The 20,223-nt window shown below is 42.3% G+C and overlaps 1 protein-coding gene across 3 annotated transcripts in view; it reads right to left on the reverse strand.

Annotated features, from left to right (window-relative positions):
• Positions 1-20,223, reverse strand: part of FHOD3 (formin homology 2 domain containing 3) — a gene marked incomplete at both ends in the record, with an annotated part of 399,092 nt that overhangs the window by 45,859 nt on the left and 333,010 nt on the right. For all 3 annotated transcript variants that reach the window (XM_082304478.1, XM_082304477.1, XM_082304476.1), the window contains 3 exons: positions 8,015-8,173; positions 14,874-15,763; positions 19,538-19,849. In XM_082304478.1, the coding sequence (XP_082160604.1) occupies positions 8,015-8,173; positions 14,874-15,763; positions 19,538-19,849 (1,361 nt within the window). The remainder of the gene's footprint in view (positions 1-8,014; positions 8,174-14,873; positions 15,764-19,537; positions 19,850-20,223) is intronic.

Below are 20,223 nucleotides of genomic sequence, written 5' to 3' on the forward strand. Positions count from 1 at the left end.
TTACATATGAAGTGAGGGTGGAATGAGTAAAATCTTTTGGCCCGTGATTTACAGCAGGTCAGACTGGATAGCAGATCCCTTTTAGCCTCGACATCTATGAATCTTGCAGTGCACTTGTAGGTATACAGGAATAACCTGAGGACTCCTGTCCCTTGCTGTTCTCATAATGTATTATTTTTTGTTCAGTCTGCTTTGTTTTTTATGAAACATGACAAGTATTGCAGCCTATTAGGTGACTCCCAAAAATCGCAACCGGACTGAGGACAACTTCCCAAGGAACACGCATTGAATTTAAAGTAGTATTATGCATTGCATAATACATGGCCGCCTTCTCTTTTGATCTGAAAAGTCTAAAATATCGATGAAAAAGGATCTCAATATTTTCAGTTTCTGCTGTCAGTATGGTTCAAAACATTTATATTTTCCCTTTAATTCTTAGATTTTACATGCTTGTTCACATGTGGCAGCTTTCCTTCTCAAAGTACTGTTCTCTAAGGTATTGCTTCTTAATTAGTTTTTAACATAATAAATGCATTTTAAAATGAAAAAGAAAAGCAAAACAACATAAAAGCATCAGATAAGTTGAGGTCTTTACCCTGATGATCAATGCCTCATTAAAACAAAGCAGTAGATTTTCAACATAACTTACATTTATTCATCTGAAGAATGACATGTTTTTGCTGCAGCTTTCTATAATGATAGAGGCTGTTTTGGAGGGGAGGAGAGAATAATAAAAATACAGCCAAAGAACTATCAGACCTGCCAATCCAAACTACAGCCTTGTTCCAGCACTGGACATAGCCAATTCATCAAAGTAGCACAACTGCCCCCTTCCAGTACCGATAATTCATCTGGCTCCTTGTACAGCACTGGAGCTAAGTGTGGAGAGCAAGGGACCTTTTCTGGTCAATCAGGCAAAGAACAAGAGTTAAGAAAGCAAATAATATTCAATTTGTTGAACTGCGACTTATTTAATTTCAGCCACAGCATTTGTATTGCTGTCCATCTTCTTATGCTGACTTCCACAAACATAAATAAAGAAGCATTTTTTTCTGTTAATGTTGGCTCTGCCTTTCAGTTAAGAAAAAAAAAAAAAAAAGCCTCCTTGCTTGGACACTGCAAGCTTCTACCTTAATAAATTAATATCCTAAGGAAAAAGAAAGAGGAGGAAAATCCCTCAATACACTCTGGTGCTTTTCCTTCCCGTGTCAATGACTGTTTGGAAAACATTCTGCATTGCACACCTGTTCTGATTGATAGCATTTGTGTATTGATTTTGAGATGTGCTATCCATCCACCCATCCACACACGCTGAAATCTGTAACGTAGGTCATACCTAACATCAAACTAGAGATTTATAAATAGCTGCTTCAGGGCATTTCTCAGTGCTTAACCAATATTCATCTAAAGAAGTTCGTAAAAAAGAGAGACTAAGTCTGAAACTCATAAGAAGAGGTGTTTGGCTGAGTGTCCCTTGAAGAAGCCAGGCCTCCTAGTGCCTACTCCTCTCTTCAAAAAGAAGCCAACACCCCCTCAGCCGAGCCAGGGCAGCTTGCAAATAGGATCATATGAACATCCATACATGGAGAGTTTAGCAGTAGCCATGTGATGGATGTAAAAATGCTTCTGATGCATTTTTGAAGGCTAGCACTTCAGCAGTATTCTCAATTGCCTCCTACAAATAACTAGGGCTTTTGGTAGCTACCCAGGGATCCCACAAGTATTTTGTGGTGGTGCAGGGCCTTCACTCCAGAGATTTTGCACTGCTTTTGGGCAGTTTAAAGAGAGCAATGAAATAGTAAGCTTTATTTCCAAAGGGACTCTCCTCCTCCTCGAGCTTTATGTAAACACCACAAGCCAGATGGAGCTGACAAAAAGCATTCGAGTCCAAGTACTGCAAGGCTGCTGCGCTGCGTACCGTAGTATGTGAAACAGAGAATGCCAAGCCTGTACTTGTGGTGCCAGCTGCTGAGGATCACCCCTGCTGCTGAAAGCCCTAACTCGATGGGACCAGAGCTGCTGGCAGGTCTCACATCATCCAGTGTGCAACTGCCCCTGTAACGACGACTTACTCATCGGCACTTCTAATCTGCTCAGGCAAATACTTCTGATCCTGCTGGTCATCATCCTTGGTATGCCCCTGAGCAAGTGGTAAAATGTTCCTCTTCTTGATTTCCGCTCTATGACTAATTTGAGCCATTTGTGCAGTGCTGGAAACTGATGAGTACACCATCTGCCAGTTTATTATTATTTTTTTTTAAAGCATCACTGACAGTAAAAGTAGCATAAAAACACAGCAGGGAAGAAGGTCACTGGTACTTGATGTGACCATTAAATCACAAACAGCTTTGAATCTAATCATTAGTTCATAACGCTCTCCTTAGTACGGTTGCTTAAAGAAGAATTGGTTATCAACAAACCCTATACTCATATCCTCTAATGTGTGTGATACACGTATTTCATCTCCATGCATTCTCACCCAACTGTTTGGGCCAGAGACTAACATTCTGAGGAAACCCAGTGCACAAATCTTTTCATGGAGAAAAAGAAATAATTATTGGAGATCCTGTTCGCATGAGATAATGAATCCTAATTATTCTGCTCCTGGACTGCTGGACCCAGCCACTTGCTTGAACTTTCAGCGAAGGGATCAAACTGTTTATTTTCCTGGTCTCAGCCACCCTGATGTACGATCTCCAAAAATTTCTAAGGGTAAAGCCTTAGAAGGCTCACAGGGCAAAATTTATAACCCCCATATGCCTGAGGGTTATGAGCCTCCGTATGGGACACAAGGAAGCACCTAACCAGAGACTGCGAATAGCCTGGAGCCTCTGTGGAAATTAGGTGCTTAAGTTATCTCTTTCAAGAGATAATGGGGCTTCTCAGTGATGATCAAGTTGCAGGGGTGCTTTGGCTTTCATATTAGGTTTCAGCTGATTTTACCAGGTGAACAGGAGCCTGAAAAAAATTAGTAAACCAAATATCTGATTGTTGTTGGGTCCAAAACTTTCTGTGGCTCCAGGCCCACAAATTCGTAAGCTGCATAACCAAATACACATTAGTGGGTATTTCATCAGACATTTGACAGGCCTCGGCAGACGATTCAGCTCCAAAAAGGCTCTCACACTTCAGCTTTCCAGGCAGCTATTAATGAGACACATTGGTGGTTTGCATTACCTGCAGAAACTCTAACCAAATATAAAAGCATATGAAGGTCAGGACTCCACAGTGAGGCCACCTGCACTAATTTTATTTCAACTCTTCCAAAAATGATCCAATTCTGAGAAGAGACTACATCTAAAATGCCCGACAGGCATCCCTGTAAATCGGGAACCGACAGCTGCTGCCTTGGTCAGACCGCCCCACTTCCTCAGCTCCCTACTGAAATACATGAACATGCTACTGCTGGTCACAGAAACTGCAGAAGATGTTTTGGTGTGCTGCGAGGAGTGAAAGTGTAGCTTTTTTTCTTTAAATAAAGTCTGAAACTCGTTAGGGCAGCGATATGGTGACCATGGGCATACGGCCAGCAAGGCACCACTGAGTCTGTTCTCTCTTCTGTCTAGACTTGTGAAAAGAGGTGTTCTTTCAGGTCACGTGAGCTAGCGTAATTTGAAAGATCCCATCACACTTTTACAAAGTATTAGCTAAACAAATGGGAAACTGCAAACGCCAATGTACCGTGGCAACTATCAGAACAAAAACGTAAAATACCTTGATTGTTTCCGAAAATCAAATATTAATATACACATATGCAATGCAATATTGTGTAGCATCACAAACCCATATTGTAAAGCACAAAGCAACCCACCTCCATTTCCTCACACCATTACCCCAATTTCACTCTGCTAAATTAATCATACTCTTTGGTATAATTTGATTTCAATCCACATTCCCTTACTAAGTAGCACTTTACAGAGGGACTCACTCATTTCCTTTACTAAAGACAAGCACCAAGGACTGGTTTGGTGAACTCTAATTCTTGCAGTTGCCTGTGATACACTTCATTAAAATTAGGTGCCAGGATTTTAAGCTCGCCTCTTTTGCTTAGCTCACAGAAAGCCCTCATCCATGCTAAGCAGGCAGTTCTTTATCCTGCAGCGAGCTCCAAGTTGTTTGAACACAATGAACGCCAAGCTTTCAAAGAAAGGAAAACACAACCACTTTGGCAAATGTAAGGTGGCAAAAATTTTTTTAGTTGGATTGATGCATGCTTGCAGACACACATTGTGCTTTCCTTTGAAATTATGTTTCTAACAGTGCCTGCTCTGCATACTAAATGGACTACATCTGCCTTTCTAGCACCATGCCCCATTTTCTGCCCTTTTTCACAGCTCAGGGGGTACCTAACTACTTCAAACACATGGCTTAAAATATGCAACATACTTAAGTACAGAGGGCTTTAAAATACCTGGAGAATTTTTTCTCCTTAGTTACATATTTGAAGCTAAAAAGCAAAGTAGAGATTACTAACAAGAGTTAAATGGCACAAGCAAAGCAGCATTCAGCAGAATGTAGGACAGTGGTGGAGGGTTTACTGGGTCACTGTGACCATGATGAGTTGGGCTATCACAAACTTGTAGCCTGCATCCCACTGCATCACTGCCTTGTTGCCAGCACTACTTTAGTCCACTGTCCTTAAAGGAATTGCTGAGGTCAGTTTTAAGATACCATTTAATCTGAACTTATTCACAGGTACAGAACTAAAGTCACGCACACTAACATAACAGTGAGGTGCTCCTCAGCGAGGGACATGGCACAGAGCTCACAGCCAAGGCAATGGATGGCTCAGGTGACTTGATACCCTGTTGGTGCCCGGCTCTGTGCTGGATTCCCTAAAAGCTGAAGATGATCCTAAATTATAGCTTCTATGAAATTTTAGCAGTGAATGTTGTGTCCTCACCGCACCCATCGTATCTCTTCTTCTGCTCTCCTTACATCTCTCTCTTCTGCTTACTAGCTGTGACATCTCTTCTAGATAATTAACTATGCGGAAAGGCATGAGTACCCACTGTGATGCAGTTTTTTACTTAGACCAATTCCATAATTCTTTTTCCACACCAGTCCTGCCTCATTCAACCCATAGTTTAGCTATAAATATATTATATAGCAAATAATTTGCTTTATTCTCTGCATTTTTATATAAGTGAAGCTGATGCTTACACTATTACTGATTCATTCATCATCACTACCAATTATTTCCTAATATTTAGGAAACTGTAGATATGAACCAGAAAACTTTCTAAAAATCTAGACTGAAAAGACAACCCCTGTTCCCTCTAAGCTAACTCTAAGGCTAAAGCCAGTGAACAGATGGATATAGAGGAGAACAGAAACAGCAAACAAAGCTTGTCAACGCTGCAGATCAAAGGTGCAGTACGGAAAACTGAGGCAGGGCTCTCCTGAAAACAGTGGGACTCACAATGATGCATTTCTGTATCTGTCTTTGCACCTCCTGGCCAATTCTGCATAGCTTAATCCAGTCCTCTATCTTGCTGTAAATGTCTGTCTGACTCTATAACAAAATGCTATACGAAAAATCTGTAAATTGGGGATTGGGGAAGGGAATCTGAATTCAGTGCAGGGTTTTACCTGATAAGAAGTAAATAAATATGGAACATTGAGGAAAAAAAAGCTCTTTTCTCCATGAACATCATCCTTCCCAACCAATAAAGGCTTCCTCCCTCAAGGTGCAAAGTACCTGGGCTCTGCTCCATAGAATCACAGAATCATTTAGGTTGGAAAAGACCTTTGACATCATCAGGTCCAACCATTAACCTAGCACTGCCAAGTCCATCACTATACCATGTCCCTAAGCACCACAGCTACACAGTCTTTTAAACACCTCCAGGGGTGGGGACTCAACCACCTCCCTGGGCAGCCTTTTCCAATGCCCGACTACCCTTTCAGTGAAGAAGTTTTTCCTAATATCCAACTAAACCTCCCCCAGCGCAGCTTGAGGCCATTTCCTCTTGTCCTATCGCTTGTTACGTGGGAGAAGAGACCGACCCCCACCTCGCTACAACCTCCTTTCAGGTAGTTGTAGAGAGCAATAAGGTCTCCCCTCAGCCTCCTTCTCTCCAGACTAAACAACCCCAGCTCCCTCAGCCGCTCCTCATAAGACTTGTGCTCTAGACCCTTCACCAGCTTCGTTGCCCTCCTCTGGACACGCTCCAGCACCTCGATGTCCTTCTTGTAGTGAGGGGACCAGAACTGAACACAGCGCTCGAGGTGCGGCCTCACCAGTGCCGAGTACAGGGGCACTGTCACCTCCCTGCTCCTGCTGGCCACACTATTTCTGATACAAGCCAGGATGCCATTGGCCCTCTTGGCCACCTGGACACACCGACAGCTCATATTCAGCTTATTCCCTTTCTCTCTATTTTAAATATCTGAATGATCACATCAGGATTACTCACATCCTTAGCTTCAAGCTGTGGACACAGAAATCCCATTTTCTTTAGCACTGGGCAAGTATATCAACAGTGTATCATTTCCTGGTTTCTGAATTCTTCAATTTGAAAGCTACCTGCACATATATTTTAAATGAAATTACGGGTTGCTGGCAGCTAATGGAAAGGCCACCCAAAGCAGGGTGTGGTGGTGCAAGGCACTCACAACTGTGGACACCACAGGTGGTTGGCAGATGAACAGCCCAACTACAAATGTTGGCACTGGAAAGGGTGAGTTGTGCATAGTAGTTGAACTTCTGTTAAGCGTGCCAGAGAAGGACACAATTCAAAGGAGATGATACATGGAAGATAATAAAGATGTGTCCTTTTCATCAGCCATTTTATGTTGGACTTTGTATGGAAACACTGCCTACAGCACTGGTATCTAACCAGCGGTCTGTGAGTTGGGCTTGGCTGGAGGGGTGCTTCTCTCCAACACTTTAAAGCTTAGTCCTGCAAACTGCAGTGGTGGGTACATGGGCTGGGTCATGAAAAATTACTTTTTTAGCCTGATTTGTCACCTTCATAATATGAGTAAGTTATGTATATAGCAAATAAGTAATATAGCTTTGAGAAGAAGCTATATTCTAGTAGGGATAAATCAGGCCTTGCCTTCTAGCTGGAACGATCTTTTGCCTCAAGTATTTCTTTTGCATGTAACTGTTGGCAACTGCATTTCCATTCCAGCCAGCTTTTCTCATTTTCTTCTGTAGTCAGCACAGTGAAGGTGGAAAGGGGGAAATCATGAAACACAGTGCCAAACCACTGAAAGGTGACTGTGAATCAATACGTGACCTCTGCAGCTCAGCCACTGGTTGAGATTTGTGGTTGTGCAGATTACTCTTACTAGATGATATAGGCTTATTCAAAAAAAAAAAAAAAAAAAAAGATTTGAAATGAATACAACCACAATGAAAAAACCAAGGGAGCAGCAGGCTTCTTTTATACTTCATAGAAGAAAAATGTTTTGATAAAAAAAATAATAAACAGAGCTCATCTTGGATCTCGGTAAGAGTATCTGCAAAGTCAAACATGTAACGGTAAAAATTACATCATCTGTAATCTTTATACCAACTGCTTTTCTTCAAACAACAGTAACACAGAAATGCTATTTTGAGCAAAACTAGTTGCTGTATTTGTTTTCCATTAGATATACAATCTAGAATGACTCCAACAGCTAGCTGGGCATGAACTTTATTAAACCCCGTACCAGTTGCATCAGCCCTAGTAACTCACTGCCTATTCTTGCTGCTCACAATATTTCAGTCAAGCTTGAGAGGAACAGATAATATTCTGAAAATCTTGACAGGAATTAACGTCGTTGTTACTCAGACACAAACAAAGCAGAGAAATTCATGTTTACTGAGCATGCCCAGCCTCAGCTGAATACTACATGCTTCTGAGCACATTACATTGATTTGATGAGTTTCAACTCTCAGTCATGATATAATACATCCCCTTTTCCCTATTCCATGAAACGTCTGGCCTGTACCATGTGCAACATCGAAAAAAAAAGAAATGTTGAAAATGTAGACTTGAAGACATCAACCACTCTTTCTTACCTCTATTCCTTCCTTGTTTAAGGCATATTCGTCAAAGTTCAAAATAGCAGTCTTGATAGTCCGGGGAGGGGGCAACACAGTCAAGCCAATATTAATAGCGTTGCTTCGTTTTGAGTCCAATACAATGATCTCCTGTCGCTTCCCATCTGCAGCAGTTTTCTTGGTAAAGAAGAAAACAAGAATATTATTTCTCCAGCCTGTTTTATAAAGAAGAAGTCACTCCTTTCACTAATGACTTCCCCTACTCAAGGGTGCTGACACTGAATGTAAATCTAATGCATTTATAGTCATCCAAAAAAGCTGAATTCTACCACATCCTTTCTGGTATCAGCATGAGCTACTAGGGATTTAACCAGAGAGCTGAACACAGTCTCAAATGCTGTGCAAAGCCGAGCTAGCCTGAGACACAGGAGTCCCCGCGAGGGCTGGGAACGCTGCAGTTTGGGGCAGGAGTCAGTCTGAAAAAAGCCTGAAGCTGTCTATGCCAGGGTGAAGCTGTCCTGTGTGGCAGGACCGGCTGGCGCAGGGCCAGCAGCACGGCAGCTGGGTGGCCGATGGGCTCCGGGGCTCAATTACCCCATGGACGCGTCAACCCAGAGTGGCCACCGACCCTCTCTTGCCCGCGTGGCTGGCTGGGAAACAGACAGGGTGGTTCCCACCTACCTGCCAGCACTCTCCTGTGTTATAAATCTACCTTGCACACTGGCAAAGGAGCTGTAGAGGCCTTTCTGGAGACACTGGCTGGTTTTCTCACCTCTGGCTCTCAGAGGAAGGGTATTCTACTTTGCTGCTCATGATATGTCAGGGCCCTTCACAGGTGCAGAACACCTTCAACCTTTCTGCTTTTTTCAAAGTCTTCTTTGAGACTAGACATAATCTTTGGATCTTACCTCCAGTATAAACTACAGTATAAATAATAATGAAAGCACAAAGAACTAACAACATATGCTTTAAATTCTATTCTAGAGAAAGACCCAAGAAATTTCTTCCTCTTTCTCCCCATCCTCATAGTGGCAAAATGCAAACCAACTAGGTAAGGTGACTCCCAAACCATTTATATGGCATAACACAGTGTTGAATGTGGTCTTTGTTTTTGTGGCCCAGCATGCCTCTCAATCTCTCATTGTCCTGTGCTAGAAGGTGTCTCTTTGGCAAGTACATATGTCGTATACCAGGCAGCTGCAAGAGGAGAGGACTCTGCTCCTCATACACAGGGGTTTTTCCTCCTTCTCCAGAGACATGAACTTTGGAAACATGCTTTCTCTGTTTCCCCTTCTTCTGCCCTACCAGAGATGGGCTGAAGGATGCTGTCAAGCACAGGAGCACAGGGAGAAGACCAGCACACCGATGCAAGAAAGCACAGACATGCTTTGCTGTGTACAAGCCCATGTTTCAGCAAGGCACAGGCTGCAGAGACACGACTGAGACCTCCTGGTAGAGCCTGTTACCTGGACTGTGGTTGGTGGCTCTGTCAGCAGCAGCCTTCGCACAGATGCACCTCAAAGGGGCAAAGAGAGAGAGTAAGCAATCCCTCTTTTCAGGCTGCAATGTACCAGCCCATACAACTGTTCAGAACAAAGGATCATCCGTATCATCTACAGCAGTAGTGCCTCTTGCATCTCTTGTGGATTTGAGGGAAGCCCAGGAGGAGACTCTTACTGCCCCAGTCTCGATCTGTGCTCAGGATTGCTTTTTAGACCACGAAGCTCTGTTCTCCACTTCCTTTGGGTCTGCATCGCAGCCACCGCTGAGTGAAAAAACGCCCTACTGCCAGGTCTACACGCTGATTCTGCGTTGGAAGAACTGTCTAAATTAATAGATATGATTTTATCAAAGTACCCCTGGCTGTGAGTCAGCCCGTAAAGGGAATGCAGTTACACGATTACAAAGGTGCCTTTTTCTGGCGCAGCTCAGCAGCTTGCCTGCACAGGAAGGGGTCTGCCCACCGGTCCCAGCAGCCTGCCCAGCACCTGTGTGGCACCACAGCCCTTCCATCATACCAACGTGATTAATGTGGTAAGATGCAACTGGGGAAGTAATGAGAGGGTTGGTTTTTTTAAGCTTAAAAACAAACAACACTTTTGCAGTAAACAGGATAAATTTTAGGAGAGCAAAGATAACATTTGTTTTAAATTTTTATATGTCTGGTCTGTCAGAACTGCTATCTTCTTAACACCTTAAATGCATCTCTGAAGCCTTCTTGAACTTTCCCTTCTTTGAGTAAGAGAGTCCTCTTTTTCTTGGGGAGCTACCTGAAGGATTGGAGATGCAGCTTCTCCTTTAAAGCAGTCATTTTTACTTCCAGGGCCATTAATCACATTTTCAGGACCACACTTAGTGGCCAAGCCCACATAAAAACAAGCGGGGTTCACCAGAGACTGCTTCTTCCTGAGTCTATATCGCACTAAGCCTTTTTAAACCACCACTTTTTACCTTGTCCTTTGCAGCACAGAATTACACAGCTCCAAAGAATTTATGCAGAAGGGAAGAGGCTAGGGGAAAGGAGGTAAATTTAGGCTTCCCACATGCGGCACGGGTAAGTAAGCCTCAGATCTGCAGCTCTGTTTTTAGGCTCCTAAGTTTGACAAGAAAGGCATATTCATTTGAGGGACATATGATGCTAACTGCTGGGATGATTGCGATTGCAACAGTGCGCTCGCTCCTTAGCAATGAGTTATGAAAGACGGATGAGCTGTATAGGGGATGTAAGCACGTAGGTATTTTCCAGAGCTATAACTGCATATGGGATATAAAAATTTGGGGTAAGTAACTCTCTTCAAAAACAGGGGCAGAAGAGATTTTAAATCCAGTCTGGGGACGACAGCCGAGTTACAAAGAAATCCTTTCCAAATAAATAAAAGGATGAAGAAAAGAGAAAGATTTTACTACTATGAACTTTATTACCCTACCGCTAGGAAAAGAATTCCTTTTTGTCTGCAATGAAATTGCACATGTGTGTCTGACTGTTAAAATAAGCTACGACTATTAAATTCTATTACAATACTAGGTGACTTCAGACTCTGTTTTATAAGTTCATTAACAGAGAATGACTTCAAATGCTTGAGGGAACAGTGCACTAGTGCACTTAATTTTATATTTTAATGTGTCAGTATGTAACATAAGCCCTGAACTGCTGAATATTGTATTATTAAATGTAAATACAAAATTAATTCTAAAATACAAATATATCAGGTGGTATAATTTGTGGGAAACAAACATTCCTGCAGTGTATTAACAATTACAGTGAATTTAGACTTTTACAAGACCTAACTGGCCAGATTCTGCTGCCTCTATTGAAGGCTGGGTAGCCAAGATAGGTTAGTCAAAAACCGTTGCCATCCCACAGAAGGTGATCTGTAGTCTGATGAGCACGTAGCCTAAAACATGCCTCTTTGCTTTAATTAATATGGAAAGCAGAAAAATTTAAATCACTTTTCCAGTGGTCACATAAATAAGCAATTATATATGAGCATCAAGTCAGAAATATCTCCTGCATTTAAACTGCATCAGTTGTATGAAAAAAAAAAAGGGCAATCCCTTAATAGTGAGATGGCAATTTTTTTATTTCTATCTCAATTAGCAAGGATTTAGCACTGGGTATTTAAAATGGAATCACTCAGCTGCCACTGGCTTTGTCTGGGATACATATATATATATATAATCTTTTTCAGAAATTCTGGTCCACATTTATGACTTGCCTTGGCATTTATTCAAATTGCAACAAATGTTTTCAAAAGGAACATGTGTATATACATGTGTACATGAAAACACATTCCTTAATTTTTCATTCCTACTAGTTTTTATGCCCGTGGGGACATGATGGATCACTATGTCCCACAGGGTATAGATAAATACATGCAGAACCAAGTGGATGGCAGAAGGGCTGAACATCACTGTTTGATTCAGTAGTGTCTGCGTGTTTTCATTTCTCTTCGCAGAAAAATAAACACTTTGAAGCACTTTGCCAAAATACCTGCTTTGTTTGGCAGAGTGAGAAGGAAAGAAATTCTAGACTGGCTTGGAGTGGATATCTGATCACTCTCTTTCTATTCGCAAACAGAATGTAGTGGTCTTCTATTCCAGAAAATAAACACTCTGCAACTAAAGGTGCTCCACGAACTATAATCAACGTGTGAGTAGTCCAGTGTGGCAGAAGTTTTCCTAAAATCAAGAATTTCCCCTTCCAGGCCTGCCCCCCTGCCCCAACTCCTATATTATATCCTACAATTTAAAATCCACTTTATTTTATTGCCGTCTATTGTGTTTAATGAAAAACTTCTCATGAGCCAGGAAGTAGCTGTTTATAGCTGTGTGTTGTGGAAATCACAGTGAAGGATTAGAAACTGGAGTAAAATTGGTTACAGCTGTATTGAAGAGCATATGCACAAGACAGAGCCAAGCACCCCCCCTACACACCCTGACTTCGCTTTTCCTCTCATCCTTCTGGACTGTTCCTTTTCGATGCACCTGCTTCCATCTATTGCTATGAAATCTGGAGATTTGACTTTTGATTTGTTGCTCTGCACTCTTTTTTTCAGCTGAACCAACTGAGCTGTGAGTCAGACTTTACGATATTATAGAATAAACCTGTTTTGGATTGCAGCCATTGGACACGAGAAACTAGACACAACGGGGAATGTACTCCCTGGAAATAAACCAAGCAGTCTGGAAAAAGCGAGCGCTATCCTAATTTGAGTGCAATCTTCGTACCAAACCTCAAGTCTTTTACAGATTCAGTGGTCTGCTTAATTAGTCCCACTCTCACTTGATCTAAGGACCATCTCCTACCCTGGAGGATTTGCTAGTATTCACCAAAACCAAGCAGGAGTCTCAGAAGTCTGAGCAGACCTCCACTGTGGTAATCCTTGGTCACCATTGTCTTCTCTACAGAGACAATGAGACTTCTATGTCTGTGTTATGGGACGGGGTGGAAAGAGAGCCAAAAGTATAACGTCTCATGCAGAGAGCAGTTATTAGTCTCCAAGAGGAAAGCAGTCACCTAAATCATTCCTCAGACTTGCACTAATTTCAAAGAAACCTGCTCACTCATCTTCCAGCCAGAAGCCAAAAGCTCTGCCAAAGCATCAGGGAGCCCAGGCAGGTCTGGGAAGCAAGCGTGAGGGGAGGAGGGGAGAAGCGGCCAAAAGTAGTTTGGGAACGTGCATGGTAAATGACTGGAAAAGTAAACAAGTCAAAATTCCAACAATTTAACATTTTTATCAAAAATTTGGGGTGGGAATAAAAGATTAAGAATCAGCCAGACTGATCCATTACAATACTGGCATTTAGCACAAAGCTAAAGTTTGGAAATGGCAACTATGTCATAATTCCACATTCAATTCGAGGAATTAAATGTTTTATGGATCTAAGAATACGCTCTCATTCCTTCCATCTATGAACCATCTGTGGCAGATTTGTATTTACAGGGAGAGAGACAAGGAGTAACACGCCACAACGTCACCAGCATTCCTTCCTCAGCAGAAAAGGAATTAGAGAGAAATTAATTGCAGCATCGGCCAAATGAACGATCAGCTGAATGTGTTTTTAGAGCTGCCATGCCATACGTTTCAGATCTACATGCATCTGTGTCACAAAAAATTCAGCTAAGAACAGCGATGGAAGAATCGATGCGAGCCATGTATTTATGTACCTGCTGTTTGCCAGGTACTTAATGAAGGGCTTGACTGTTCAAATTGCAATGTTTCCACTTGGCCAAGAAGATCAAGAATAACTATTAGAAAATTTTGAGTTAATAACCCAGATAAGTGACACAGAGAACTTCTACTGTGAGACATCCAGTCTCCCCAAATTAAGAGCAAACAATAACATATATGATACATAATATATATAACAACTTTTGCCAGCCAAAGAGAAGTAAAATATTCAAGGTACTGACTGGTTTTTATGTCACTAGAAGACATACAGGCATACACAGAAAACATACAAGTGATTTATTTAAGTAAGAGAGATGGACATCTTTTACTAGCATTTTAACTGGAAAAAAACATTGTTTCCCTGATACCGATTATTCTGCTTAGAAGAAAAAGTGTTTATGTAGCCATGAAAAACAAATGTTCGCGCTAGTAACTTTTTAAATGCTACTTCAAATTCCTACTAAATTTATCTATAAAAGACTTCTCTTTGTTGTTGAGTCTAATGTTAAACAGCCATGCCACCAGCCTTTTATTTTATTTATGTTATAATAATGCCCCTAAGGAAGAGGGAATCCTAGCTACAGAGGTATTTCCCGTGCCAGCTTCTATGCTAAAATTGGGATAGCCACATTGTACAAATTAAGGATTTAAAATAGGCCTGTTCACCAGTATGAAACAAAAACTCAACACCCCTGCAGAGTTTAGCTGTAAACTTGGTCGAGCTGATAAATTGATCCTTCAGAACAAAGCACATGTGTAGGCTTTTTGCAGCAATATCCAGTTGATATTCTAACCTTTCTACATAATGACTAGGATGATATTACCAAGTGAAGAACTGTCAAATACACAGATATGAATCATCATGCTGTGACCTTTATATGAATGTAACAGAAAATATTTCAGATTTCAATACCTAGTTTGGCACTCAGCTACAAACAACCTAATGTAAAATTTGTTGGTAATCCCCACCTGACGTGATACCCCAAAACCGGTAGACTTGAGACAAGAGGGCAACTTGACACGTACACCACCCTAGCCTCATCTCTTAGTTTCAGGCCATGGAATATCTTCCATCATAGCCCAAGCTAGAAACACATCCAGTAATCTCCACTGTTTTCATATAAACAACATAAATCACCTAGATCTAAGTCAGAATGAATACCGATACAATAGGAAAATAACGGCAAGCTGAATATGAGTTGTACCTTCGTGACAGGCAGTTCCTTGGATTTAGACTCAAAGAGATGCTCCAGTTTGGAAGTGTCCACCTTAATGGGTTCCAGTTTCGACCACAGGAATTCTCTGCAGCGTTTGTTGTTTTTACACTGCCACTCAAATGGCCGTACCTCGTTCCAAAACAGACGGATGGTTTTCTTCTTCTTTATAAATGCTGGCTGACCCCTAGAAACCTGGGGTGACCCTAAACCCTGAGGAGTGCTGAACAGCGGAGGAGGAGCCAATAAATTAGCAGAGGGTGGAGGTGGAGGCGGACATCCAAACAGCGGGGGAGGTGGCGGAGGAGGCAAACCCAGAAAAGAAGGTGGAGGTGGAGGAGGGGGAACAAGGGAGTCCCCAGGACCCATATCCATGTCCAACACATCTACATCATCCTCCTCCCCCAAGTCTGTAAAATCCATGTCTTTGATTTTAAGTTCTCTAGGATTAGCCATGAGCTGATCCCAGATGTAGTCAGATTCCTTCTTTGGCTGTGCTGGTGTTTTCTCGGGGACCTGTTCACTGATTTCATCTTCAGGCACGGCTGTCCCCTTGGCCAGCTCACCACTGTTGAATTTTTCCGCAAAGGCTTTCACGCTGCCTTGGTTGTCCAGATTTCCGATCTCCATCTTTTTGACACTTTCATCTTTGGCCTGCTTCGTGGCCTGAAGGATGGAGATCCTACTGGCTAGGCTAGTGAGTGACTCCTCGCTTTCCTCCGTCTCCTTCTTTTCCTCCTTCGCCTCCAGCTCCTTCTCCTCTTCATCCTTGGGCTTTTTGTTATGCGCATACAACATGTCCAGCATAAACCGCTTGTTGTTGAGGATGTTGCTGCACTGCTCATTCACACCAGCATCCTGAATGGTCTGCGACCACGGACCTGCAATCACACACACACAGATGGGAAGAGTCAAGGGGAGGGAATATTCTTCAACCCACCAGAAAAAATCTGGGGGACACATGCACAATTAGTCTGACACTGGGCAAGCAGTAGCTTTGAAAATTTCGAAATAAGTGACAGTGCTGATATATGGCCCAATCCTGATGGGCTGGGAGTAATTCTCAAAAAAGGAACGGGAGCAGAAAATAATCAGCGTAGCTCGGGAGGGACTACGTAACTGTGAGGATTTCAAGGTTCAGGTTTCTCCTGAAATCTGTCAGGTTTCACTTTGTACTTACTACCCCAGCGCATTTTATACAGTGCATAAATGCCCAGAATCTTTAGTAATCCAGAATGGGGTTTAAATATCACAACAATGGCACAAAATACGTTATTGTCATACTTTTCACCTGGCCATAAACTGGAACCACCCCAGGAAAACTTCCTTATGGAAGAGATCTTCCCTGCCTGATGTCAAGGTCAACATGTAACTGCTTCCTCCTCCTCCTCCTCTTCCTCCCTCCCTGCAGGCTAGAGGAAGACAGCTTTCACATCTGGCTGTTCCTCAGACCTCCCAGCTGGGTACCTGGGCCACCTTTGCAACACGGACTATTTGAATCCCAGAGCAGGCTGCATACCCAGGGTACAGCTCTCAGGGCAACTCAGTGAGTATAAGTGTAAGCAAGATTTTTAAAGTTATTTCTAGGAATATGAGCACCTTTATAAAAGATTTTTGAAAATGCTGCTCATCAACCACTGTTACCCTCCCTGTAATATATGACAGCATTAAAAGCCTAACGGTCTTCTTCCCACATCATGGTCATTTAACATGTCACTGTAGTGAAGCTTCATCTTTCTGACTACTGCTTTTCTCAACAATAATCTGCAAAATACCATGTTTGAGACAGCACCATAAATAACAAACTATAGCAGTCAAATTGTAAAAATAAATTATGTAAGCGTCTCTTCGACTACATTTCCCTGAATATAATACTGCTAACCAATGTGGATAATGTATCTAAAAACTATGGTGCTTCTTTTTCCAGTGGGCATTAGATGAAGTGATTAAACATGGACAAAGATAATTCTTCACACTTACTGTATTTCCTGTATGGGATTCCTTCTGGTCCCCATAGTCTTTACACATTTTATTAATATATTTTTTATAAACTCTATTTCTTAAACACATTTTATTTTGATTGCTAAACTGCCTTACTTTTGGCCCCTTGTGGTTTCTCTTAAACTTCCATTTTATCTTTGTTTCTCCCCTTATGTTCCCACCTTTTTCAATACTTCAGAGTTTTAAACATCTTTTACGGCTTCCTCCATCAATTGAGTTGCTTTCTTACCACGACATCTAGCCCTGTGCTCTGAGAAGGTGTCCCCTCCGTGAGATCCACATCCAGGGCCCCACAACTCCCCCTGGCCCCTTTAAAATAACACCACTTTAAAATGTAGGACAGGTCTCACAGCACAAAGCATATGGGCAAAAATCACTCTCACCTCTATTCAGATCAACCTCTACACCACGTTTTAAAATAAGTCCAGAGGTTTAACCCCAGATAAAAGAAAGACTTTTTTTCAGCAATGGATACAACCTCCAAAACGGCTTCCTTCTACTTTCCTGCAGGAGGCTTGACTTCTTCTATTATCTGTATTTTTCCTCAGACTTTATCCATGGAATTGCTTTCTCACCAAGATTTGGCACCTGAGGTAGTCTCTCAGATTTGTCTCTGAGGTAGTTTGATTAGACAACATGACTAGACAACTCCTTCCCCACACCATAGATTTTACCCAGCTGAGCCCCACCCCCCCCCCCCCCCCGAGGATCTCCCCCTACTTCCAAGCCTTTTCTTCAAAGATGTTCAAGATTGCTCCCAGGATCCCTTCTACAAATCCCACATGACCTACCCACTCTCAGCTTCACCAGCTGGGATCCTCCAGGATTTAATCCCTTTGCAAAACCGCTCATCAAAATTCCTCCAGACATGATCTCTAATTTGCGCTCCCCAAGTCTGCCTCCATCTGCCCCAGCTGATCAAAGATTATTGCTTTGAAGACTCTTGCTACCCTGGTGGCCTCTCCTGCCCTTCTCTCCACAGGTAAAACTTTGAAATACCATTGGAGAAACAAGACTTGTCAGAAGCCAAGTTCAGCAGGATAACTAATGAAGGAGAAGCCAGGATCAAAGGCTTTATTCCTTTGTCCTTAATGCATCTGGGCAAAACCAATGGGCCACCTCATAAATGGTAAACTTCTTGTTGGGAATGTGAGAACTGCGGGAGAAAGTGCTCTTATTTGCTTTCCGAATCTCCTCACCTACTAGAGAATGAGCAACTCACTACATGAGATGTCCTACATAGCACAACCTAATAAATCTTTGGTCTACTGGTAACGTAGGCCAATTTTAAGATGTTGATTTTTTGATAACAGGGTACATTTCTTAGCTTTTAACAAAAAGTACATGAGCACTTTAATTAGAGTGGTAACAGGTTGGTAACAGACAAGATGAGGGGAAAAAAACTTGTAACCTGTTCTCCCTTACTTGCAGTTGGACTATCTTGGACTATACCACAGTGTTACAACATTCTTCATCTGTCATACCTCCCCTCCCTTTCCTACATATACACCCATCTACATTCTTTAAGAGTACAATAGCATTCTAAGTAACTCAATATTGGTGCTGGTTGAAAAGAAGACAGCTCTTAAATTTAGAATAAAATTAACTTAATGCTTTTCAGAAAAAAAAAGTGATTGGGTTTAAACATGAACAGTACAATCTGACAGTTTATCTCTGTGAGGTAATCCTTGTGATTCAGTGTCATCCTTCTTTCAGGAAAGAGCAAGACTATTTCACACTGTGAAGCAATTTTTGTTTTCTTATCTAGAATTCAGAAAACTTAGGACAATGCACTCCCCTGTTCAGCCCTAAGAAGACTTGGAAACCAAATGCCCCAATCACATAACATTCCTTTACCTCTCTATAAAAAAGTAGAAGAGAGGAATTAATCAGTGAACGTCAAAATCTGCCTTTTACTCCCTACCTGGGCTGCGTGTCAAGTCTGGTTGTCATTATCTCTCCAGGCAGAAAATTGGTTCCTAAGGTGTTTTCCAGGCTGGGCTACCCTTTACAGGTGCCTGGTGTCATATCTGACCAGAACCACAGGTCACTACAGAACCGGTCTTTTCTAGACAAGGTCTATTTCATGTGCCTCCTCCACACCAGCTAAGGATGGCCACAGCCCAGATCTATCTTCAGCAGCTCCTATGTATCTCTCTCTGCTTTCTGAAGTCTAGCCAAGACAGGAAACTGGAGGGAAGGAACAAACATCCCAGTCCTCATTGCTCTTCCTCTTCCACTAAAAGCTAATAGCATGAGAAAAGGTATCTGGAATCTCATGACAAATGATGTCGACAGGGCCCCTCCTCTCATTGTTTTATGTGTTGAAAACTCAAATAAATTCACTGGGAGCTAGAGATGCAAGTCACTGCAACACAATGATTCAATAGTTAATACACTAATTTAGGGGAAGAAAATGGTCTCGAGTCAAAGGAAACCTCATTTCATCAAGGCCTTACTGTCCCACAAACATAGAAACCCCATCAGAGCCTATGGATTTCCAAGCAGAGAATGGAAAAGGATTTGGCCAGGGTGATGGAAGTCTTAGATAGGCGCAAAGGGTTTATTAGCTAATTAACAAAACAACAGAGCGGCTAATTTAACATATTTTTTTCCACCAGAAACCCTTCATTATTGAAAAAGCTTCACTTTACCAGTTTCATTGTCACTGGTTAACTTGTCCTCTCTCTCTTCCCTCTCTAAAGTGCTGCTTGCTGAGGATATGCTGGATGCAGAGCAGTTGTCTTTTTCATTCACTTCCTCATTCTGCCTCTCTTTTTCACTGAGTATTGCACTTTCTTCTGGCTCTCTCTCTGGTCCTTGCTCCACCTCACTCTCTGGTCCCACCTCTGTAGCCTCTATTTCCTTGGGTGTCTCCGTTCCCTGCTCGGCCTCAGCCTCAGCCTCCTGCTCTGGGTCTGGTTCTGGTTCTGTCTCTGTCTCTGGTTCAGGTTCACTGGCACTCACTGGCGGAGAGAACAACGGGAGAAAGAGATTCACTTAACGACGGAGTCGTCTCAGGCTCACCCCTCTAAACGAGAGCGACGTGAAAGTTGTACAAGTGCCTTATGGAAAGAAAATAAAAAGCAAGTCCACGGCATGCTGAACATTAGGAGCAACAGACTGATGAATGTTGTGCGACGACAGCATTGCATGTGAGAGTGGCCTGGCAAACCCCCTCGCTTGCTGTCTGGAGCCAGCCCACTGTTTTTATACATACTTCCACAGCTGGAGTGTTGGACTCACATAAGGATTTGAACGAATCTGCAGAAAATGGGCATCCCACCTGAGCATGACATTGACAACTCAGTGCCTAGACAGAGCCAGGAAGAAAGAGATC

The sequence above is a fragment of the Platalea leucorodia genome (genome assembly GCF_965183815.1).
Source record: "Platalea leucorodia genome assembly, chromosome: 1".
In the NCBI taxonomy this organism is placed as follows: domain Eukaryota; kingdom Metazoa; phylum Chordata; class Aves; order Pelecaniformes; family Threskiornithidae; genus Platalea; species Platalea leucorodia.